Below are 25,337 nucleotides of genomic sequence, written 5' to 3' on the forward strand. Positions count from 1 at the left end.
ACAATTATTGATAAGAAAAACATTAGGGCCCGCATTTTAGCTCAGTGGTTCTACCGCCTGTCTCACAAGCTCAAGGTCCTGAGTTCAATCCCCGGTACCAAAAATAGGAAAGAAAAATATTAAACTCCTCCTTAACCCATGAACAAAGGTTAAAAATATTTATATAAGAAATAAATATAGGTAATAAAAAAGTAAAATATTTAGCATCATGATAATCAAATGAATAAAATTTAAATGCTATATCATTTTTACCTATTAGTAATGTTTAAAAGACAATAGCCTAACTGGGGTATAATGAGACAGATATTTTTACACAGTCCTGATGACTTATAAATTGACCCAAAACCTTCTAGAAAATAGTTTAGAAGTTAAGGCTCTATAAAAACATGTTTGGCCTTTTACATTGTAATTTCCCTTCTAGAAATCTTTTCTAAATAGAAACACATAAAATGTAATATACATAACTATGTCTATTGTACTGTATTTGCAAAGGCAAAATTTTAGAAATAACTTTGTTATGATAGAAAAACAAATACAGTATTACACTCAATGATTAATTATAGAGCCATAAAAATGTTTTCAAAACTACTCAATAACAGGAGAAAATGCTCATTATAATTAAAGAATAAAGTATTTTAAATTATATATAATTATAAAAAAGATTTGACAAAGGGTGGAAATAAATGCACCAAAATTATAATCGTATCTTTTTTAATGAGACCATCTTTTTTTAGTGGGGCCAAAGTTTTTATTTGTTTCTTTGTACTTTTCTGTAATTTCCACAATTAGTACATATTGGGCTTTTTGGGTGTTTTTTGTTTTGTTTTGTTTTTGGTACTGGAAATCAAACTCAGGGCCTCATGCTTGCTAGGCAGGCACTGTGCTGCTGAGGTATATCCCCAGCCCAGTACACTTTTTTTTATATTAGAAGAATAGAGCAAAATTAATGTTTTACAAGTGGTGATCCCCCATCTCACTGGTAGTGTAGTACTGACAAGTCAAGTCTTAGTTTAGTCCATCTCATTTACTCCATTAGACTGTTCCATCTTTGCTTTATTTCACTCCATCCAATAAGACTTGAAAGTTGTGGTTCTTGAACATCATTCTTTTTGTGTTCTTGTGTTGATAATTAATTAATAGGCTGATATCTTTAAGCCCAGTTTACCAGTAGAAAATTTTATGGGTGAAACAATAAAGTCCTATGTCATAAGCGAAATAAAAAGCCAGTTAAAAAGAGATTTTTTTCTTTTTCAATTGAAAAGATGGGTAACAAAATTAAGCATTCTGAAGCACCTGCATGTGAACTTTATAACCACCTTTATGGATTTACAAGTCTTACACCAAAGGCATACAGGAAGTAATCAAATAGGCAGTTGAGGTCTCTATGAAGGCCAAAGGGCAGTCCTAACAGAAATATTGTGCTTTCTACTGTAACATTTCTCTTCCTAGGACTTATACTTCAAAACAAGAGTGAATGGGTATCAGGTTTAGATGTCACCTGAGAGGCTTTTTTTTAAACAAAATTTCTGTTAGGAAAAATGAGGTAACTCACACCCTGCATAATGGCCCATGTTCACCTATATTTTTTTAAATGTTAACTTATCCCTCTGTCCTTTAACACCCCATCATACTCTGGAAATTTTGACATGTCTAAGGTATATAGCATTCCAAGAGAAGTTGACCTAAACCAGAAGAGCATCATAAATCACAGTAGTATGACCTCATCAGTACACAAATGAGGAACCTGTAACATGAAGTAAGTGATCTGCCCAAGATCACAAAATTTGCCACTAATATCTAGGCCTTCTAGGTCCCCTCCCATAACTCTTCTACAGAGACACTTCTCAAAATATATACATAGACAGCTCTTCTGGGAACTATTAAAAGGTGTTCTACAAAGATCAGTATTTAGGGATGAAATAAGCCTAAGGACATTCTCTTCTCCATTTCCTCATTTGGAGAATAGTAATCCATATTAATATATTAAAGAACCACTGCAATAAGACAGATACCAAGGCAGATGGGATGTAGGGCTGAAAGCATAAGCCAAGACTAATCAAGGAAAACCCAAATGTTTTCTCTCCACCTAAAATTTAGAATGGGGAGTAGGGAAAAGGGGAAGAATTCTAGATATCTGAACTGATTGGTTTTTGTTATGGGTTATATCTAGTTGTTCCCACAAAGCCTCATTCAGTCATAGGTGGGGCTTTTCAGAGGTGGCTGGATCTAGGGGTGTGATGCTGGGATCAAGGATATAATGCTAGGACTGATTCACGGTGTGTTGCTAGGGTTAAGGTTACCCCAGCCTGGGTGTGAGTCCTACCAGTCCTAAGGGTAGGTAGCCTGGATAGAATATAAAGGACAGAAAGAGGGTCATCTCTTGTTGCTTTCTGCCTGCTGCTTTTGCTGCCTTCTGCCTGCCCTGAACTGTTTCTTCTCTGTGATGCCCCTCTGCCATGCCAGCCTGCCTTGGAGCCTGAAACCTCTGTGAGCTAAAAAAACCTTTCCTCCTTTAACTTAGTTTGTCTCAACAATAAGAAAAAAGTAACTAAGACAGTTTTGGTATTTTGAAAGAGAGGGGCTGCCTGCCACATGCAGCATCCTCTGCCTCAGTTTGATGAATATTAGTGAAACACAACATACATTGCTAAACAAGGCTCCCACTGAGCTTCATAGATTCTAATACTATCAGAGAAGTACTTATTTTGCTTTCTAAGTTAGAGCAGCAATAGTGCATAGTGGCTAAAAGCCAACTTACTTTGTATATGTGCTGCCTAACTGAGCACAAAGAGCCAATTTACTTTGAATTAAAACTGTCTAGGTCTAAATCCTGGTACTCTATCATTAACCTTGGACAGGTCCCTCAGGTCCCACCTCTGTAAAACATAATAATAAACACTATCTATCTTATAAGATTGATATGAGAATTAAATGAGTTAATTTATGTAGAGCATTTAGTGTCTTGCACAAAGTAAGGGCTGTATAACAATTATCTTTATTCCTAATAAAGGATGTAGAATTTGTATGGCAATGTTTCCAAATATACCATTCAACATAAAACTATATCAAGGCCTAAAATGCCTCCACTAGAATCCATAACTCTGTTCACGTAACTACAAAAGTTGCCCAGAAAAGGTCAAATTGAAATTACTCAGTTTGAAAACTGGCCCCAAACATGTAAATGTTCCAAGATTTACAACAAACTACAAAAGAAGACAAGTTGAGCTTTAACAGGCAAGACTGAATTTGAGTTCATGTCACTTAAGCCCACTTATCTTTATTTTTTCCTGTAAATAAAAAGAAAACAACATAAAAGTAAAACTTGCCTTATTGCAGGACAGATATCAAGCTGGTAGTGGTTCTAACCTACAAAACTATGCTGACATCTTCTTGTCCTTTGCCTATTTTTGGCACCCTGATTTTGGGCATTCAAGGCTGTTTCCCACTGCCACTGAGGCCAGACCTAAGTGCAAGCGTTCCCATAAGAGGTCGGGCTCCCATAGTAGTTCCTGAGGAGCCCTCCTTGAATGTATCTTAAATAAAGAAATAAACACAGCATTACTAACCTGGAAAGTCAAACTTTTAGAAAAGAACTTTCAAGATTTAACTGTAGTGAATTGTAGCTAGCAAGTGAAATTTTGTAGTGTGAAGCACTTTTTCTTAGTCAAGTGTATTTGAGATGATACTGTGTATCTCGTGCCTTTGCCTTCTATCAGAGTATAAGAGACTCCAGTTCATGTTTTGCCATCCTAATCCAAAATGTTTAATTTTAAAATTTCCCTGTAGGAACAGGCAGCATATTTTGCAAGCACAACTCTAGATCTATTTGCTAGGTACATCTTCAGCTATGAAAATAGGAGTATTATTGGAATGCAGATTAGATTGTGGCTATTGACATTAGAAATGGCAAAATAAAAGGAGGGAAGGAATCACGCCATTCTCCATTCCATTTGAGGGTGACCAAAAAAAAAAAAAACTTCTGATAGAATCTCATCTACCATTTGTTTAGACATATCTTTTGGAAAGAATAAAAGATTTTCTGGAACTTGAGAGATGGCAAAATTTAGATCAATGCCTGGTTTCCTGCTATATCTAGGAGCATGAAAAGGCAAAAAGAGAAAAAGTGATATCCAGAAAAAAAATGAACAAAACTGAAGCCACATTAAAATAAGCCACATTAAAATAAAGTCCGATGAACCACCACAAGCCTGAGGAAGACTTTGGGTACACATGTCCCGGCATCTGGACCCCAGGCCTACATGGCCTAGAAAGGCCTGGAGACCTAAGGGCCAGTATGCCTGAGTGTCACATGGTGGCCCCCTCAAAGCAACTAGAGGTTCTGTGTTAGCACAAAAGACTTGGGCTTGAATTTGCTGTGCCTTCTGCCATCTCCTTCACTGAATTTTCTTTTTTCACAGGCCTCTGTCTCCTTTTCTGCCCATTTTTCTTTCTCATAAAACAACTGCTCTCTACAATATAAAATAAATAGTCTCATTTTTGCTTTTGGGAGGTCTTTCCAGAGGAGCTGAAACTAGAGCTGAATTTTGTAGCATAAGGGTAAGATTCTGATACAAAAGGAAAGATGATTAAAAATAAAAGAACAGAGGCATTTTGAACAATTAGAGTGAAAGACAAACTTAGAGACAGTATGATTCTTTCCTGGAATATCGTAATTGATTGTAAAGCCTTCTGTTTTAGTCATAGCATATCCATAGTGATTACTTTGGAAAATGTGCAGAAGAAATTTTTTAAAATGGAGCTTCCTTCACTTTACAACCTCTGTTAGTAAAGGTAAAGTGCTAATTGAGGGCCTCTTCTTCCTTGGCTGTGTTTCTCACTGCTTTGTCCTCTTTCCTCCCCTGTGATCTCCATTGTTGGCTTAGCCTAAAGACATTCACAAAGTTCAGTCTGAGGGTCCTGTTCTCTGGATGTGGGAACTGTGTTCTTTCTCAGTGATGCTCGTGGGAGTCTCTTAATGAGCTGGGAACATGGTTCTTGAAGAGCAGTTCCCAGTCATGGTTCTCCTAGCCAAATAAAACATTCTGGCTCCTAGGGATGAGTAATTTTAGCAAAACACTTTAGAATGTTTAAGTGCAGCTGTGTATGCAGCATTACTTTTCAGTTTGCATTGCATAGCTTTCTGAAAGAACAGCTGACCACTTCTAGAAATATAGAACCACCCCCTGAAAGTGAAATCTAACTAAATTAAACAAGATGAATTTTTAAAAATAGAATCCAAAGTTAATGATAGAAGGAAGAATTCAACATGAACCCATAATTCCTTTTTCTTTTCTAAATTAAATTTTTAATACATAAAAACATGAAAATTGAATATACTTGTAGGGTACCATGTGATGTTTTGATGCATGTATGCATTGCATAATGTTTAAATCAGGTTAAGCATATCTAGCTCCTCAAACATTTATTATATCCTTATGGTGAAAACAAATGGAACATTTCTTCTAGTTTTGTTGAAATACATAGTATAATTTCTTAATCTATAGGCATCCTGCTGTGCAATAGAACATCAGAACTTTTTACTCCTAACTATAACTTAGCCATTTTCTTTTTACCTATAAATGTATCCAGTAGAGAAATAACTGATTGGATGGCCCACTGAAGCCAAGATACCAATCTGGGGCAGAGTTTCTCAGCTATTAATAGGCATAGGAATCATCTTGAGGTTAGAATGGGCAATCCTCATGGTGCTTTGCAGGCTTGCTTGAGGGTAAGAAATACCTAGGGCATTGGTATAAAACCCTGAACTTGCATGTGCCTGATATACCTATGAAATATGTAAATAAAAACTGGTAAAATTACTATGAAATATAGACAGATTCAAAATGTTAATATATATCTCAGTCATTGATAAATAAAACATACAAAACCATTAACATAGAACAGCTTTCAAAAACATCAGTTTATCTGTAGCCATGTACAGGAATCTCTACCTACCAGACTGACAGAAATGATTCTTTAAAAAAAAATTAAAGGGGCCAAACCTCGCAAATGCAAGGACCCGAGTTCAATCCCCAGTATCAAAAAAAAAAAAAAAAGAACATTTCTAAAAATGGATTGTTTACTAGGCCAGTGATGGCAAACATTTAGAGCTTTCAATGATAACAAAAACAGCCCACTGTGTCACGCATGCCATAGGTTCACCACCACTGGCAGGCTAATGATTGGCCCGTGGGCTAAATCCAGTCCAAATGAGTTTCTCTAAGTAAAATTTATGCGGATAGGGGCTGGGGATTTAGCTCAGTGGTTCCAACACCTGCCTCACAAGTGCAAGGTCCTGAGTTCTATTCCCAGTACCAAAAAAAAAATTTATCAGGACACAGCCACTCTTGTTCATTTATTCATTCCATAAGGTTGTTTTTGCACTGCAACACCAGAGTTAAGTAGTGCCAATAGCGGCCTCATTGATCTACAGACCCCACACCCACTCACTATGTGGTTGTTTGCCCACCTCTTTGTTAGACAATAGAGTAAGTCTCAGCATATGATAAAGATTCAGCATATATGGGCCATTTTTCTAACTACAATGCAAATAAAAGGATAGATTTTAAAAATATATTTGGAAATCTAAAAATACAATTCTAAATAACCCACAGATCAAAGAAACGTCACAATGAGAACTGTTGTGGACTTAAGGTTTTTATTTCCCCCAAAAAATCATATGTTAAAGCCCTAACCACCAGTATGTTGGTACTGTATTTAAAGCTAGGCCTTTGGAAGGTAATTAGTGTCAGGTGAGATCATGAGGATGGGCCCCCCCCATTAGATTAGTGCCCTTATAAGATGTACCGAAGGGCTCTGTCACTGTCTCTGCCTACCACATGAGGACATGGTGAGAAGGCAGCTATCTGCAAGCCAGGAAAAAAGCTCTTACAAGAACCTGACCATATTGACATCCTGGTTTCAGACTTATAGCCTCTATCTAGAACCATAAGAAAATAAGTAACTCTTTAAGGCACGCAGTCTCTATATTTTTTAGGGCAGCCCAACCTGACTACTATCCAAACTTAAAAATATTTAGAATTAAATGATAATTAAAATGCTATAATTCTAAAAGATATGCTATTCATTTTAAATTATATTTATATTGATTGCGTAGTTATAATGTTTATATTGGGAAAAATTAACAGTAGGCTGAATGTCCCACTACAAAAAATTAGAAAATCAATAGAGAAAACAAAGAAATCACATACCATTAATTAGTGTAAAAGAAGTCAAAGATATTGTATTATAGGAACTTGATTAAAAACCTGTTTTGTTTTGTTTTGTTTTTGAGATAATCTCACTATGTAGTCCAGGCTGGCCTTGAACTCACAGCAATCCTTCTGCCTCAGTCTCCTGAGTGCTGGGATTGCAGGCGTGCACCGCCAAGCCCAGCTTAAAAGCCTGTTTTTTGAAAAAGAAAAACCTGTAGTTTTAAAAAGTGCAAATAACATGTAGAAGGGGCAGGTATTTAGCTCAGTTGCACCTCACCTGCCTGGCTAGGGCAAGGTCCTGAGTTTGATCCCCAGTACAAAATAAATAAATAATAATAATATGTAGGAAAAGAAAAAGAAGACACATAGCTCCATATAATGATCTACTCTCCCCAATAAATTTGAAAAATTAGATAAAATAGTTATCTAGAAAAAAATATTGCTTACCAAAACTGAATTAAGAGTAAATAGAAAAGCCCAAATAATCATCTAGCCATTAAGAAATCGATGCATTATTTTAAAACATACTCACCAACAGAACACTATACACTACTGGTTTTACTGACAGATTTTACCAAATATCAAGGAACACATAAGCTCATTGGAATACAACTATCAGAGGATTAAAAAAAGTGAAATTTCCCAGATTTTTTTATTGTCTTAGTTTCTTTTCTTGCCACTGAGAGACAATACCTGACACCCACAATTTAAAGGAGGAAAAGTTTATTTTGCCTTGTAGTTTGTAGGGTTTCAATCCATAGTTTGCTGGCTCCAAGGCAGTATGGCATGGCAGAAGGGCATGGCAGATGAGAACTGCTCGTAGCATGGTAGGCAGGAAGCAGAGAGAGAGATCAAGGGAGAAGAGAAAGAAATATAACCTTCCATGCTGTGCCCCCAGTGACACACTCCTCCAACCAGGCTTCACCTCCAACATCACATTTACCTATAAACTCGTGAGCGGGCTTATTCACTGATGAGTATCATGCCCCCATGATCCTATCAAACCTCCCAGAAACCCCACGTATGAGTGCATGAGGCTTTGGGGAGGCATGTATTTATAAACCATAACGTTTATGAAACTAGTATAACCTCAGATCCTAAACCAGACAAAAAGGAAAATTATGTCAGTCTGACTTTTGAACCCTGATTGAAAAAAACAAACAACTTCAAAAATCATAACCAGTTGGGATTTATTTTAGGAACAACAAGGATGGTTTAACATGAAGAACCCTATTTTTTGCATCACCACATTACCAAATTATAAGAGGAAACCCATATAATCATCTCAATATATGCAAACACAAATCACTTTGCGTTGCATCCAACAGTATTTATGTTTTCAAAAATAAAAGCAACCAAGAGACCTTTTAGCAAAAAAAAAATAGAGGAATACAAGGAAGCTTCATTAAACTGTAAGCAGCATGTCTTGATATAAGGATAGTATAGAGGTTAGAATAATGAACTCTGAGATTAGAATATCTGAGTTCAAATCCCATCTCTGCCAAATAGGTGATGTTATGCAAGTTACAAATTAATGAAAGTTAGCTTCTATCATTTTTATTCAGATTTATTAAGGAATAACTTACATTTTACAAGATTAACCTTTTTATACTATGCTTCTAACACATACAGTTGTACAACTAGCCAAACAATCCAGATATAGAACATTCCCTAAAGAAATTAAATTGTCATTATTTGCAGATGACATGATACTCTATATAGAAGACCCCAGGAACTCCACCAAAAGTCTTCTAGACTTAATAATCAAATTCAGTAGAGTAGGTGGATACAAAGTCAACACACAAAAATCAATAGCCTTCCTGTACCCAAACAACAGATTCACTGAGAGAGGAACTGCAAAAACAACTCCTATCAGAATAGCATCCAAAAAAATGAAATACTTAGGAATCAACCTAACAAAAGAAATCAAAGACCTCTACTCTGAAAACTATAGCACTCTGAAAAAAGAGATCAGATCAAAGAGGATATCAGAAAATGGAGAGACATCCCTTGCTTCTGGGTAGGAAGAACCAATATGGTGAAAATGGCCATACTTCCAAAACTGCTATATACATTCAATGCAATCCCAATTGAAATTCCAGCAGCATACTTCACAGACCTTAAGAAAACAATCCCAAATTTCATTTGGAACAAGAAGAGACCCAGAATAGCAAAAGCAATTCTAGGTAACAGAGACATGGCAGGGGTTATCACAATCCCCAACCTGCAACTCTACTACAAAGCTACTGTGATAAAAACAGCATGGTACTGGCAAAGAAACAGAGTTGAGGACTAGTGGAACAGATTAGAAGATGCCGAAACGATGCCAGACACACTCAGCCATCTCATCTTCAATAAAGAAGCCAAACATCCTCACTGGAGGAAAGATAGCCTCTTTAATAAATGGTGCTGGAAAAATTGGGTTTCAACTTGCCAAAGATTAAAACTAGACCTATATCTGTCACCATGCACTAAAGTAAAATTGAAATGGATCAAAGATCTAAATATCAAAACAGAAACACTAAACCAACTGGAAGAGAGGTTAGGTAGAACTCTTGAAGACATTGGTGTAGGAAAAGATTTCATGAACAAACCCTCAGTCACACCTGAACTAGCACAAAGAATCAACAACTGGTATCTCATCTTATTAAAAAGCTTCTGCACAGCAAGAAAAACCACCAACAGAATGAAGAGACAACCTACAATGTGGGGAAAAAATTTGACCAGCTGTTCCTCGACAAAGGTCTAATATCTAGACTATATAAAGAACCTTAAAATATCAGACCTCCCAAATTTAAAGACCCAATCCAAAATGGGCATCTGAAATGAACAGACATTTCTCAGACAAAGAAGTAAAAACAGCAAATAAATATATGAAAAAATATTCAACAACACTGGTCATTCGAGAGATGCAAATGAAAACAATGCTGAGATTCCACCTCCCTCCAGAAAGAATGGCTGCTATCATGAAATCAACCAATAGCAAATGCTGGCGGGGCTGTGGGGAAAGAGGAACTCTGCTCTACTGCTGGTGGGAGTGTAGGCTGGTGCAACCACTATGGAAATCAGTATGGAAATACCTCAAAGAACTAGAACTGGAAGTCCCATTTGACCCAGCTTTTCCCCTGCTGGGTATCTTCCTGAAAGAATTAAAAGTGTCGTACCACAGTGATATATGCACACCCATGTTTGTAGTGGCAGTTTGTAATAGCTAAAACTTGGAAACAGCCCAAATGCCCATCATCTGGTGACTGGATAAAGAAAATGTGATTTTTTTTTTAAATAAATGGAGTACTGCTCTGCCATAAAGAATGAGAAACTAGAGACATTTATAGCTAAATGGATGCACATTGAGGCCATACGCTTAAGGGAAATAAATAGGACACATGTGTAAATATGGAATAGTTTCTCTGATGTGAGAAACTGGAAGTGTAAATGAGGACCAAAATGTATAGTAGATAATGTGAAATAGGAAGAAAAGGTCCAAAGGGGAAGGGGAAGTGGGGAGCGGGGGGTAGAGAAAAGGAAAGAATGGAAAGGATAAAATATGAGAAAAGGAAAAAAGGGAAACAGTCAGTGTAAATAGGGAGAGGTGGAAGAATTGAATGGAAGGCAGTGGAATGGGGAAAAAATAACCAAGATATATCATATAAAGGTACAGATTCCCAATGATGAATGTCATCATACTGTACACCTAAAATGTACCAATAAACTTAATGAATAAAAAGAAAGATATAGAACATTTCCATTACTCCCTGGAAGTCCCTACTCCAGTCTCTGGTTATGGTTTGTAGCTATGTGTCCCCTCAAAGCTTTGTGTGCTTAGGTGGTTTTGGGGGGAGGTGATTAGATCATGGAGTACTGTACTAGTCTGTGGATTAGTTCACTGATGAGTTTATAGATAAATGTGTTGTTAGGAGGAGGTGCCTGGTAGGAAGAGGTAGGTCCCTGGAGCTGTGGCCTGGAATGGTATATCTTTCCCTGGCTCTTTTGTTTGCACTTGGATTCCTGGTCGCCATGACAGGAGCAATTTTCTTCTATCCTACGCCTCTGTCATACTAACTATGGACTGAAAACATGAGCCAAAATAAACTTCTTCTTTAAATTATGAGTAGTGGAATTGTGTCCCACCAACGAGAAAAGTGACTAAGACACTACAGATATATTTTTCTCCCCCATAGGTTTGCCTTTTCCAGAATGCTGAATAACAGGAACCATTCATTGTACAGCTTGTTGAGGCTAACTTCTTTTGCCTAACACCATTTCTTGAAATTCATCTATGTCATTGTGTGTTTCAGTAGTTTATTTTATTCTATCCTCAAATGTGAGTTCGAGTTGCCAGCCAGGGAAGATCTAGGTTTTTGTGAGCCCTGAAATTTATATAATTTGGGGGCTCTCAGAAAAAGAATGCAAAAATACTAATAAAAAATAGGTAAGAAAGAAGTTATTTTAAATAAGAAAAGAAATAATGTATTACTGCTACAAATACAGGAATTTGAACATTTCGTACTCATCTTGAGCAAACAAAATAATCATGATCTCTATACAAATGTATATAATATAACTAAATTCTTATAAAAATGACCTTCAATTTTGAATAGGCAAAAATGAACATTTAATTGTCTACTTACAATTTTATATTTTTGATGATTGGAAGAATTTTCCACTGATTAGTTTCAGATTTCGTGCATTCCAAACTTAGTTTCTTTTTCCACTTCCCACATAGTTCTAGGGATAGATGTTACAGACACATTCCAACTCTGCCCTCTTTGTGTCAGAAATTTTGGTGAGTTACTACAGGGTGATAGGAGTATTCCTGGCAGCATTCCTGCACTAGAAAAGCTAACCATAATTTAACTGTAACCAGAAGTGTTTGCAAACCACATAAATACCCATTAAACTAAATGTATGTCTAAATGCTTCCTCAGATTGTTTCTCCAACCATGCTCTAGCCCCTCCCACACCACTTATTAGGGGATATGTGACAGATATGTGAGTGGAAACAGACAATGGCCTTAACATACTGTTGTTAAAATATCTTTCTTTTGGAAATTTTTAAAGATCAATTGACTGTATAATCCCTTTGTCACTGACCTTCTCAGGGCCTAGAAAGGATTTACACAGGCAAGTACCTGGAAGCTTGAAGAAAATGCTGGGAAACTGGACTCCAGAGATAAGGCAGGAGTTGGGGAAAAGATAAACTATGCTTATTTCTTGCTATCTTTGCCATGGGTTGAAAAAGAACAGTGTACTCTTTTGCAAGAATTCAACCAACCCTATCTGGCAGTATCTTTCTTTTTAATCAGAGTCTGCAAGGAGCTGAGTTAAGAAGCAGCATGTTCTTGGTGACTTCAGGATCTTAAATCATCCACTGAGACAGAATGGTACAGTCCTGGCTTACTCTCAAATCATAGCAGTCCTAGAGGACACTGGGTACTGGAGCCACACTGTCTAGGTTGGGTCTCCATAATTTTCTTTCAATATTCCCTTAATGGAAATCACAGAACTAGCATCCTTACATCAGAAAAACTAGCTTTCTCTTTTGGAATAAAAGAAATCATAAACTAAGGAAATAACTAATTTATCCAGCATAGAGTGATATGGGATGATCTCACTTTATTTGTTGAGAAGGTTTCACATGAAATAATTTTTTTGGAACAAGGAGTGACACAGATTTAGAGTAACAAAATGTTTTAAATATATCTCATGGGTTTTTGTTGCATGAGAGCTACATATCTTTTCAAACGCATTACTTATTCTCAAATACATTGATTAAATATAGACTATGCTCGCAGTTAGAAGATTCTAAGGAATGTAGAATACAAAGTTTAGAAAAAAATTTTAAGATCATTACTTGATCTTTACACATTTATAGTCTTGATCCTGATATTTATTTATAGGTGATTTTGTCTTAAAATGATTTTAAATCTAATAAAAGGATGTGAGGAAACACCAAGTGTATATTACTTTAATAATAAAGTTTTAAATAAAGCAATAGGATGCCTTTTACTTTCAGCCAACCCTGGACCAAATACTTTGGCCACTGATGCATTCCCTTAGAGAGCTTATGATTCAGATGGAAAGAACACCTAACATTTATTCAATACCAGCAAACACTATGAAGTAGGATAAAATTATATGCTAATGTCCAAAATGTAGGCTACATATGGTGTAGAAAGAAGTACAGAGGTGAGAGGAAGTAGGAAAGGTATAGCCACCAAGGCTTTGCTGAAGGATCCCGGATGAAGATAAGCTAGAGGATAAGAGGAGATGCCTGCAATTAAAGCCAATGTAAGAATTTTCACAGGACTAACAGTGGCCTTTAGGTTCCTGGGTATTTTTTACATAAACAGTCATGTATGGGGAAAAAATAAACAAGAGAGATTATGTAAAGGTGCAGATTTCCAATGATGAATGTCATTATATTTTATACCTAAAATGTACCAATAAAATTAATTTTTTAAAAATCATGTCATCTGCAAATGGGGGGCAGTTTTATTTTTTCCTTTTTATTGTATATGCCATTTATTTCCTTTTCTTGCCATATCATGTACCTTAAAAGTTCTAACAATATGTTGAGTAAATCTGGTGAGACCTGACCTTACTTTGTTCCCAATCAAGGAAAATACTCGGTCTTTCATTGTAAGGTATAGTATTTACTGTAAGTTTTTGCAAATGTTTATCAATTTCAGTTCTTAAATTTCTCAGTGTTTTATGGCTTAGAATATAGTCTATTGTAGTATATGTTCCATGGCACTTAAAAAGAATGTTATTCTGCTGCTGTTAATTAGTGTACAAATATTGATCAGATCCTATTGCTTGATGGTGACCCTCAGTTCGTCTATATCTTTGCTGACTTTCTATCTAGTCATTCTCTCAGTTTCAAGAGAAGACTATTAAACTCAGCAACTTAATTGTGGGCTTGCCTTTATCTTTTTTCATATCTATCTGTTTTTGCTCCCATGTATTTTATAGCTCCACTGTTCATTGCATACATATTTAGGAACACTATGTGTTCTTGAGAGATTCATCCTTTGCCGTATATAATGTCCCTCTCGTTATTTGGTAATCTTCTTTGCTCTGCAGTCTACTTTGATAATCCAAAAGCTATTCTTGTTTCCTTTGATCAATATTTCCATGTTATGTTACTTCCATCCCTTTCCTTTCAACTTGCCTAAATGATTATATTTTAATTAAATGTATTACATATATAGGTCATATCTTTAACCTAATCTGTCCTTAAATTGTTTTTTGTTTGCTTGTTTGTTTTGCTTTTGTTTATTTGTTTTTGGTATGAGGGATCAAACACGGGACCTTGTGCTTGTGAAGCAGGCGGCAGAACCACTGAGCTAAATCCCCTGCTCAAGTCTCTTTTTTCTTTCTTTTTTTTTTTGTATTAAATTCTTTTATTGGTACATTGTAGGTATACAACACAATTACATTTCTCATTGGGAATTGTACCTTTACATAATGCATCTTGGTTCTTATTTTTTCCCCATTCCTAGCCCTCCCTTCACACCCTCCACCCTTCCCTATTTACAAAGACTTTATTTCCATTTTTTCCATTTCTCATCATTTTTTCCTTTCCCTTCTTTAATTTCCCCTGTGCCTCCCACTACCCCTACCCCTTTGGACCTTTTCTTCCTATTTTACATTATCGATTATTCATTCTAATAATTGGTACATTTTAGGTATACAATATGATGACATTCATCATTGGAAATTTGCACCTTTACATAGTCTCTCTTGGTTCTTATTTTTCACCCTTGCCCAGCCCTCCCTTCAACCCCTCCAGTCCTCCGTATTTACAAAGATTTTGTTCCTATTTTTCCATTTTCTCATATTAATCCCATTCCCTTCTATCCTTTCTCCTAGCCCTCCCACTTCCTTCCCCTTTGCCCCTTTTCTTCCTATTTCACATTACCTATTATACATTTAGTCCTTATTTACACTTTCAGTTTCTCATACCAGAGAAACTATTCGGTATTTACACATGTGTGTCCTATTTATCTCACTTAAGAGTATCACCTCAATGTGCATCCACTTAGCTATAAATGTCTCTAATTTCTCGTTTTTTATGGCTGAGTAGTACTCCATTTTATTAAAAAATCCACATTTTCTTTATCCAGTCTCCAGTTGATGGGCATTTGGGCTGTTTCCAAGTTTTAGCTATTACAAACTGTGCTGCTATGAACATGGGTGCACATATATCACTGTGGTATGATTCTTTTAATTCTTTGGGGAAGATCCCCAGCAGTGGAATAGCTGGGTCAAATGGGACTTCCAGTCCTAGTTCTTTGACGTATCTCCATACTGATTTCCACAGTGGTTGCACCAATCTGCATTCCCACCAGCAGTGGAGCAGGCTTCCTCTTTCCCCACAGCCCCGCCAGCATTTGTTATTGGTTGATTTCATGATAGCAGCCATTCTTTCTGGAGTGAAGTGGAATCTCAGCGTTGTTTTCATTTGCATCTCTCGAATGACCAGTGACGTTGAACATTTTTTCATGTACTTATTTGCTATTTCTACTTCTTTGTCTGAGAAATGTCTGTTCATTTCAGATGCCCATTTTTGGATTGGGTCTTTAAATTTGGGAGGTCTGATATTTTTAAGTTCTTTATAGATTTGAGATAGTAAACCTTTGTCTGAGGAAGAGCAGGTGAAGATTTTTTCCCCACATTGTGGGTTGTTTCTTCACACTGCTGGTGGTTTCTCTTGCTGTGCAGAAGCCTTTTAATAAGAAGAGATCCCATTTGTTGATTCTTTGTGCTAGTTCATGGGCAACTGAGGTTTTGTTCATAAAATCTTTTCCTACACCGATGTCTTCAAGGGTTCTACCTAACCTCTGTTCCAACTGGTTCAGAGTTTCTATTTTAATATTTAGATCTTTAATCCATTTTGAGTTTAGTTTAGTGCATGGTGAGAGATACAGGTCTAGTTTTAATCTTTGGCAAGTTGAAGCTCAATTTTTCCAGCACCATTTATTAAAGAGGCTATCTTTCCTCCAGTGAGGGTGTTTGGCTCCTTTGTGGAAGATGAGATGGCTGAGTGTGGCTGGCGTTGTTTCTGCATCTTCCAATCTGTTCCACTGGTCTTCAAGTCTGTTTCTTTGCCAGTACCATGCTGTTTTTATCACAGTAGCTTTGTAGTAGAGTTGCAGGTTGGGGATTGTGATACCCCCTGCCATGTCTCTGTTACCTAGAATTGCTTTTGCTATTCTGGGTCTCTTCTTGCTCCACATGAATTTTTGGATTGTTTTCTCAAGGTCTATGAAGTTTCCTGCTGGGATCTCAATTGGAATTGCATGAAACCTATATAGCAGTTTTGGAAGTATGGCCATTTTCACTATATTAATCCTTTCTACCCAGGAGCAGAGGATGTCTGTCCATTTTCTGATATCATCTTCAATCTCTCTTTTCAGAGTGCCATAGTTTTCAGAGAAGAGGTCTTTGATTTCTTTCATTAGGATGATTGCAAGTTTTTTAAGTTTTTTGGATGCTATTGTGAAAGGAATTGTTTGCCCCATTTCTCTCTCAGTGAGTCTGTCATTGGTGTAGAGGAAAGCTATTGATTTTTGTGTGTTGACCTTGTAACCAGCTACTTGACGGAATTTGGTTATTAAGTCTAGAAGAGTTTTGGTGGAGTTCTTGGGGTCTTCTATATAGAGTATCATGTCATCTGCAAATAATGACAATTTGACTTCTTCATTGCCTATCTTTATTCCTTTTATTTCTTTCTCTTGTCTAATTGCCGTGACTAGTATTTCCAGAACTATATTGAACAGGAGTGGTGATAGTGGACATCCTTGTCTTGTTCCTGATTTGAGTGTGAAGGATTTCAGTTTTTGACCATTTAGTATGATATTGGCTGTTGGTTTTTCATAGATGGCTTCTATCAGTTTGAAGTAGAGACCATCTATTCCAATTTTTGTAGGGTTTTTATCATAAATGCATGTTGGATTTTGTCAAATGCTTTTTCTGTGTCTATGGAGATAATCATATGGTTTTGTCCTTGGCTTTATTGATATAATGTATTACATTGATTGATTTGCGTATATTGAACCATCCCTGCATCCCTGGGATGAATCCCACTTGATCAGGGTGTATGATCTTCTTGATGATCTTCTGCATTCTGTTTGCCATTATCTTATTAAGGATTTTTGCATCTATGTTCATTGGTGAGATTGGCCTATAGTTCTCTTTTTCAGTTGGGTCTTTCTCTGCTTTGGGGATCAAGGTGATGCTTGCTTCCAGGAATGAATTTGGGAGTATTGCTTCCCTTTCAATTTCATTGAAGAGTTTAAACAGCAGTGGCAGTAGTTCCTCTCTAAATGTCTTGTAGAATTCAGCAGTGAAGCCATCAGGGCCCGGGCTTTTCTTAGTTGATAAGTTTTTAATTACATTTTCAATTTCATTGCTTGATATTGGGTTGTTCAGAATTTTTAGGTCTTCTTCGTTCAACTTTGGTAATTCATATGTATCTAGGAATCTGTCCATGTCTTCTGTGTTGTCCATCTTATTGGCGTATAGGTTCTGGAAGTAGGTATTGATGACCATTTGGATTTCTGCTGGGTCTGTTGTCATTTCACCCTTTTCATTCCTAATTGCATGGATTTGGGCCTTTTCTTTCCTTTTTCTGAGAAGCTTGGATAAAGGTTTGTCAATTTTGTTGATTCTTTCAAAGAACCAACTCTTGGCTTCATTGATTCTTTTGTATCATTCTCTTAGTCTCCATTGCATTGATTTCTCCTCTGGTCTTTATAATTTCCTCCCTTGTATGAGCTTTGGGGTTGTCCTGCTCTTCTTTTTCTAGAAGCTTGAGGTTCAGCGTCAGGTTGTTTAATTGGGCTTGTTCTGTTTTCCTAATTTGCGTATTCACTGCTATGAATTTCCCTTGTAAGACTGCTTTCATTGTGGCCCATAGATTCTGATATGTTGTATTGTCACTGTCATTTAATTGAAGGAACTGTCTGATTTCTTCTTTAATTTCCTCTGTGACCCATTGGTTATTCAGAAGTGTGTTGTTCAATTTCCATGTGTTTATGAAATTTTTTGAGTTTCTTTTGCTATGGATCTCCAATTTCATCGCACTATGGTCTGATAATATACAGGGGATAACTTCAATTCCTTTGCACTTACTTAAACATGTTCTATGTGTGAGTATGTGGTCTATTTTTGAGAATGACCCATGTACAACTGAGAAGAATGTGTATTCTGATTTTGTGGGGTGGAAGACTGTAAACATCTGTTTAGTTCATTTGTTCAAGAGTTCGATTGAGTTCTAGTATTTCATTACTTATTTTTAGTCTAGTAGATCTATCTGTTTGTGACAGTGGGGTGTTGAGGTTCCTCACTACAATTGTATTAGTGCATATATGACTTTTCATGTCCATTAGTATTTGTTTTATATAGTTGGGTGCACTAGTGTTTGGTGCATAGATAATTATTATTGTCATCTCTTCCTCTTGGATTCTTCCCTTTACAAGGATGTAGTGTCCTTCTTTGTCTCTCTAAATCAGTGTTGGTTTGAAATCTACTTGATCTGCCAAGAGGATAGCTACTCCTGCTTTTTAGGGGGGTTCCCGTCACATGGAGTATTGTTTTCCACCCTTTAACTTTCAGTCTATGAGTTTCTTTTTGAATTAAGTGTTTCTTGTATGCAGCATATCATTGGATTTTGCTTCTTGACCCATTCTGCCAGTCTATTTCTTTTGATTGGTGAATTGAGACCATTAACGTTGATGGTTATAACTGAAACGTATTGACTTGTCATTGCCATGACTTTTTCTTTTTGTTGGGTTCTCCCCCTTTACATTTAATTTCTTGTCATGCCAGATGGGTTCATTCTGCTTTGCTTCCTGGGGTTGTGATCCTCAATGTCTATTCCTAGGCTATTGTGTAAAATTCTTTGGAGTGCTGGTTTGGTATTCACAAAGTTCCTAAGGTGCTCTTTGTCATGAAAGTATCTTATTTCTCCATCCATTTTGAAAGTAGTTTTGCAGGGTACATCAATCTGGGTTGGAGGCTGTTTTCTTTTAGGCCTTGGAATATGTCACTCCAAGCTCTTCTTGCCTTGATGGTTTGTGTTGAGAAGTCTGCTGTGATTCTGATGGGCTTTCCTTTGTATGTGATTTGTTTCTTTTCTCTGACTGCCTGTAGAACTTTGTTCTGTTGTGTTTCTGGAATCTTAACAATTATATGCCTATGTGTAGATTTTTTTTGATCAAGGCTATTTGGAGTCCTATATGCCTCACTTATCTGTATGTCAAGCTCTTTTCCCCTGCTTGGGAAGTTTTCTGCCATGATTTCTGTGAAGAGATTTTTTATGTCATCTGAACTCTCTCCTGTTTCTTCACTGACTCTGATCAGTCTTATGTTTTTTTTCTTTGCATCATCTAGCAGCTGCTGGATTGATTTTTCATGTTCCCTTATAATTTTGAAGCAAGTTTTCTTTTCCTGGTCACTAATTGCAATCTTATCTTCTGTATCTGAAATTCTGTCCTCACATTGGCTCCTTCTGCTGTGTAGACTTTCAGTGGAGTTTTTCATGTCCTGGAAATCTATTTGCATCTATTTTATGGATTCCATTTGTTTCCTGTGTTGGGATTCCATCATGTTCCTCAGCTCCTCTCTAGATTTATTAATCATGTCTTGCACTAGGGGCACAATTTCTCCTGTTATCTGAGAAATTATTTCTGATTTCATTTTTTCCAGATCCCCCTTTGTTGCCAGTTCAGTGGGTCCAGGTGGTTGAGTATCAAAGTGTTCCATCTCATTTCCCTTTGAGGTTGCTGTAGGTGATCTGGAAGTCTGGTTTTTAGACTTATTTACATGTTTTCTCATTTCGACTGGGGCGGGGGTCTATTAGCGCCTGCATGGATTACCTCCTCTGAGCTGGGTGAGGTGGGACAGGGGCCGGGAGCAGCAGTAGGGATGGTGACCCAAAAGCCCTTTCCTGTGGGCTGGGAGCAGCCGGAGGGATGGTGGCCGGGAAACCCCTTCCTCTGGACCAGGAGCAGTGGGAGGGATGGTGGCTGGGAAGCCCCTTCCTCTGGGCCAGGAGCAGCGGGACAGAAGGTTGCCCAAAAGCCCTTTCCTCTGGGCTGGGAGCAGCGGGAGGGATGGTGACCGGGAAGCCCCTTCCTCTGGACTAGGAGCAGTGGGACGACAGCTCGGAAGCCCCTACCTCTGGGCCGGGAACAGTGGGACTCAGTACCTTGGTCTGGTGGTCTGGTGTCCTCTGCGCCTTTGTAATGTGGAATCACGTGGCTGCCTGTCTGCAGTGGGGTGATTCGGTGTCTTCCACGTGACTCCTCTTTTTTCTTTTTCTTACAATCCTGCATGTTACTTGAACATTTTTAGAGTCTCACTTTCATTCATCATACTGTATTTTATTGTATGTCTCTATAGCTTTTTTGTGGCTGGTAAAACCCCTAGTGTGGCCTCACTATTGTGAGGTAGTATAGAAAGTTCTAAATCTCCATTAATCTTCTGACACCATCCCAGGGGGGTGGAAAAGATATACTTTATAATGACCATGAAAGGGTATAAGTTCAGGCTTCCTCCATTAATACTGCAGTATTTGGGGGTGCAAGGTGAACCCCACCCTCTCGAGATGAAATTCTCAGCACCCTACCTGATCACCTCTCACACTACCCTTTTGGGAGTTGGAGGAAGAGTTAGGGGGCTTCATTAAAGCCTGATAAGTGGGGAAGTCTCCACCTTTAGAGATAGGGCTGTGGCCCAGTTTTTCCTGCTTTAGCTTGAGTGAAGTGGTAATTGTATAAAAGTTTTGTCTTTCTAAATCACCCCTTTCCTGGTGATTTTTTTACAGAAAAAGCAGACTTTTCTTGGAGCTGTTTGGTCTGCTTTCATTGGTGCTTCCAGGTAATTGATTTCCAAGTCTGGGACAAAGAAGCAAAAAGATAACCTAAGGAGCTCAGCACTGTTTTTCTTTGGGCCTGAACAGCCCTAGCTTGCCTTCCATCTTCTCTCTACCTTGGGGTGGGGGGGATTATAAAAAAACTGGCTTATACAATTACGGAGGCTCTCAAGTTCCGAGAACCACAAGGTAAGTTGGTGTGTTAGCTGTCCGTTGCTGTAACAAAATTCCCAAGAAAATCATCTTAAGGAAAAAAGTTTATTTTGATTTAGATTTCAGAAGTTTCAGTCCATGGTTGTTTGGCTCCCTTGTTTCTGGGTCTTTACACATCATCATGACGAACGTATACTGGAGCAGAGCTGTTTACTTAATGACGGCTAAGTCAAGTTTTAAACACATGAGCCTTTGGGGGGTATTACAGACCCAAACTGTAACCATTGGCAAGCTAGAGCCCAAGATTGCTGATGGTTTAGATCCAGCCTGAAGGCCCACAAGCCTCACAGGAAAAGCCAGTGTTTTAATTTCCAGTCCAAAGACAGGAATAACTTTCTCTTACTCAGGGAAGGGTCAAGCTTTTTGTTCAACTGATTAAATGAGGCCCACCCAGATTGTGGATAGTAGTCTATTTATTTTATTCTACCAATTTAAATACTAATCTCTACAGAATCACCCTCACAGAAACATTCAGAATAATGTTTAACCAAATATCTGAGCACTCTGTGACCCAGTCAAGTTGACACGTAAAATTTACTATTATAGCATGTGATCATCTAAAACCTCTGGCCCAGCAAACTGGCTAATTTGGGCCTGTGAATTCACAAATTCACATGGTGAGCTCACTTTGAGATATACAAAGCAATTTAAAGACAATGACCAAAGCCTTTCAAAGACCAAATATATTTTTTAAAGAAACAACCACAAAAACCTGGAAGACAGTATGGCATTGTAGGAAGTAAGTACCTTCTGGTTGCCATGTTTCTTCAGGATATATTTATAAACAGGAAAACAGTTATAACTTCAATTTTTCTGATTTTTATAGTTAGAATGTGTTTTTCCATTGTGGAAAGATGAAGAAGATCCAAAATTGGAATTTATCCTGACCTCTAATCCTTTGTCACAATCTTAACATTTTTCTTGGAGCCAGCACATAGGTGTCATGGGCTGCTGGGTGCAGGCTTCAATTGCTGGGGAATACTTTGGACTCCAAGAAACCTTGGGTCCCAAGTGTGTGGCCTGGAGGAAATTACTTCACTTATCTAAACAGTAGTATTCTTAACTGAAAAAGGAATTTCATATATATAAAATTAGTAGTAATATTGTATGTTTGGTTTCGTTTTTTTGGTACCGGGGATCGAACTCGGGACCTCATGCTCACAAGGCAGGTGGCAGAACCACTGAGCTAAATCCCCAGCCCAGTAGTTATATTGTAAACATTAGACAGTATATGTGAAGCTCAGTGTTAAACATGTAGTAATGCTCAATAATGATAGTTCTGATCACATATTATCGTTATCAGATGATGTTGCTAAGAGGTAGACTTTTGGAGATGGGGAAGAGGATTGTCTTAGTTACTTTTCTCTTTACTTAGGCAAAATACCTGACACACACACAAGTTAAAGGAGGAAATGTTTATTTCAGCTCACTGCTTGTAGAGGTTTCAGACAGTCGTCGGCTGGCTCCAAGGCAGGGTGGCCTGGTAGAGGAGAATCACAAAAGAGAAACAGTTCGTAGTGTGACAGGCAGGAGGCAGCAGCATGCAGCAAGCAACAGCAGCAGTTTGTCTTCTTTCTGTCCCTTTATATTTTATCCAGGCTACAAGCCTGTTGATTAGTGCCACCCACACCCAGGGTAGGGCTTCCATTATCACACCCTCAATCTCAGTATCACACCCTTAATCCACATTCATACACCCTAAATTCAACCACCTCTGAAAAACCCCATGAGGCTTTGGGGACACATCTAGATATAAACTATAACAAGGATCATCAGGAGGGAGAAGGAAAGGGACACGGAAACAATGAGATTTAAATGAATTAAGGTATATTAAATGCATGTACCAACTCCCCAAACCACACCATTATGTAATATTAACATGCCTAATAAAATGTAATTTTTTAAGAAGATAGCCTTTAAAAGATTAAAACTAGACCCATACCTATCACCATGCACTAAACTAAGATCAAAGTGGATTAAAGATCTAAATATTAAAACAAAAACACTAAACTTGCTGGAAGATAAGTTAGGTAGAACTCTTGAAGACATTGGCATAGGAAAAGACTATGAACAAAACCTCAGTAGCATGGGAACTAGCACAAAGAATCAACAACTGGGATCTCATCTTATTAAAAAGCTTCTGCACTGCAAAAGAAACCACCAACAGAGCTAACAGCCTACAATGTGGGAAAAAAATTTTAGCAGCTGTACCTTAGACAAAAGACTGCTCTCTAGAATATATAAAGAACTAAAACAAATCAGATCCCCCAAATTCAAAGACCCAATTCAAAAATGGGCATCTGAAATGAACAGATACTTCTCAGTCAAAGAAGTAAAAGCAGCAAATAAATATATGAAAAAATGTTAAACATCACTGGTCATTTGAGAGATGCAGATGAAAACAACACTGAGATTCCACCTCACCGCGGAAAGAACAGCTGCTATCAAGAAATCAACCAATAACAAATGTTGGCGGGGTTGTGGGGAGAAAGGAACCCTTCTCCATTGTTGGTGGGAGTGCAGGCTGGTGCAACCACTGGGGAAATCAGTATAGAGACACCTCAAAGAAGTAGGACTAGAGGTCCCATTTGACCCAGCTATTCCCCTGCTGGGTATCTTCCCAAAATAATTTAAAGAATCATACCACAGCGATATATGCACCCATGTTTATAGTGGCACAGTTTGTAATAGCTAAAGCTTGGAAGCAGCCCAAGTGCCCATCAACTGGAAACTAGATAAAGAAGATGTGGGTTTTTTTTTTATAAAATGGAGTACTATTCAGCCATAAAGAATGAGAAACTAGAGTCATTTTTAGCTAAATGGATGCATACCGAGGCCATACTCTTAAGTGAAATAAATAGGACACACATGTGTAAATACTGAATAGTTTCTCTAGTGTGAGAAACTGAAAGTGTAAATAAGGGTTAAAATGATTAAAATGAATAACTGATAATTTGAAATAGGAAGAAAGGTCCAAAGGGGTAGGAGTGGTGGGAGGGGAAGGGGAAAGGAAAGCAGGGAAAGGAAAAAACTATGAGAAAAGAAAAAATGGAAATGAAGTCTATGTAAATAGGGAAGGGTGCACAGGTAATGGGGAAAAAATAAGAACCAAGATATATCATGTACAGGGACAAGCACCCAAAGATAAATGTAAACATACTGTATACCTAAAGTGTACCAATAAAAGAACTTACGAATTTTTTTTTAAAAAGATGGGCTTTGTCATTGTAACCTCTTAGCAAACATTTTTAAAGGCTACAAAGAGTCCTGTTGTGTGAGTATTCATAATTAAGCATTCAATAATATTAGACATCTAGGTAATCTTCAATCTTCCCATTTATGAATAAGACTGCCATCCCTAGGGCTTAAATCTCTGCCTCCATTTTAGATCGTTTCCTTAAATTCAACTTCTGAGAGGAAGAAGTACAAAGTTAAGACACAGAACCTTCTAGAAAGGTAGTACAAGTTGTACCAAGGTATGAAAGAGAAAGACACTTTTTAAATTTTCAAACATTTTGTTTCCTAGAATCATCAGATGGTGAAGGAGTAGGAGAAACAAAAATGACTCAGAAGGAGACAGCTGCAGTTCCTGCATCATCAAAAGAACCCAAACAGGTAGAGTTCACTGGGAGAGATGTGGTTCTTGGATTCTGAAATAAGCTTCTGCCACTCTCCAACATTTCCTATGCCCCAGTATCAGTTGTTGCTATGATTGATGGGAAGCTTTTGCCTTTTCTGCCTTTGAAAAAGCCATGGTTTCTTGATTATGAACCAGCAAAGTATATCCTTTTAATTTTTTGTTTTTTTAACTATATAAATATAATTTATAAGAATGATATTTAGATTCTTATGTCACATTTTCACTGAAGAGCCAAGCTTATTATTTTGGGTACAGTTCCTTAAAGGAGACAGATAGCAGACATATATAAAACATCTTCCTACACAAAATCTTATGACTACACTACCAAGCTATGCTTCCAGCTGGTTTCCAGGGCCTTATTTCTACCTGGTGTATGGTTGTAATATGC

The 25,337-nt window shown here is 37.5% G+C and overlaps 1 protein-coding gene across 8 annotated transcripts in view; it reads left to right on the forward strand.

Annotated features, from left to right (window-relative positions):
- The window catches only part of Cmss1 (cms1 ribosomal small subunit homolog), a 399,997-nt gene that overhangs the window by 343,756 nt on the left and 30,904 nt on the right, over positions 1–25,337 (forward strand). For all 8 annotated transcript variants that reach the window (XM_087208652.1, XM_021238774.2, XM_021238779.2 and 5 more), the window contains one exon: positions 24,836–24,924. In XM_087208652.1, the coding sequence (XP_087064778.1) occupies positions 24,871–24,924 (54 nt within the window). In that variant the 5' untranslated portion in view covers positions 24,836–24,870. The remainder of the gene's footprint in view (positions 1–24,835; positions 24,925–25,337) is intronic.

Source organism: Heterocephalus glaber, unplaced genomic scaffold (assembly GCF_053883595.1).
Source record: "Heterocephalus glaber isolate CG9 unplaced genomic scaffold, H.glaber_assembly_v1.0 deba00000122, whole genome shotgun sequence".
NCBI lineage: Eukaryota > Metazoa > Chordata > Mammalia > Rodentia > Bathyergidae > Heterocephalus > Heterocephalus glaber.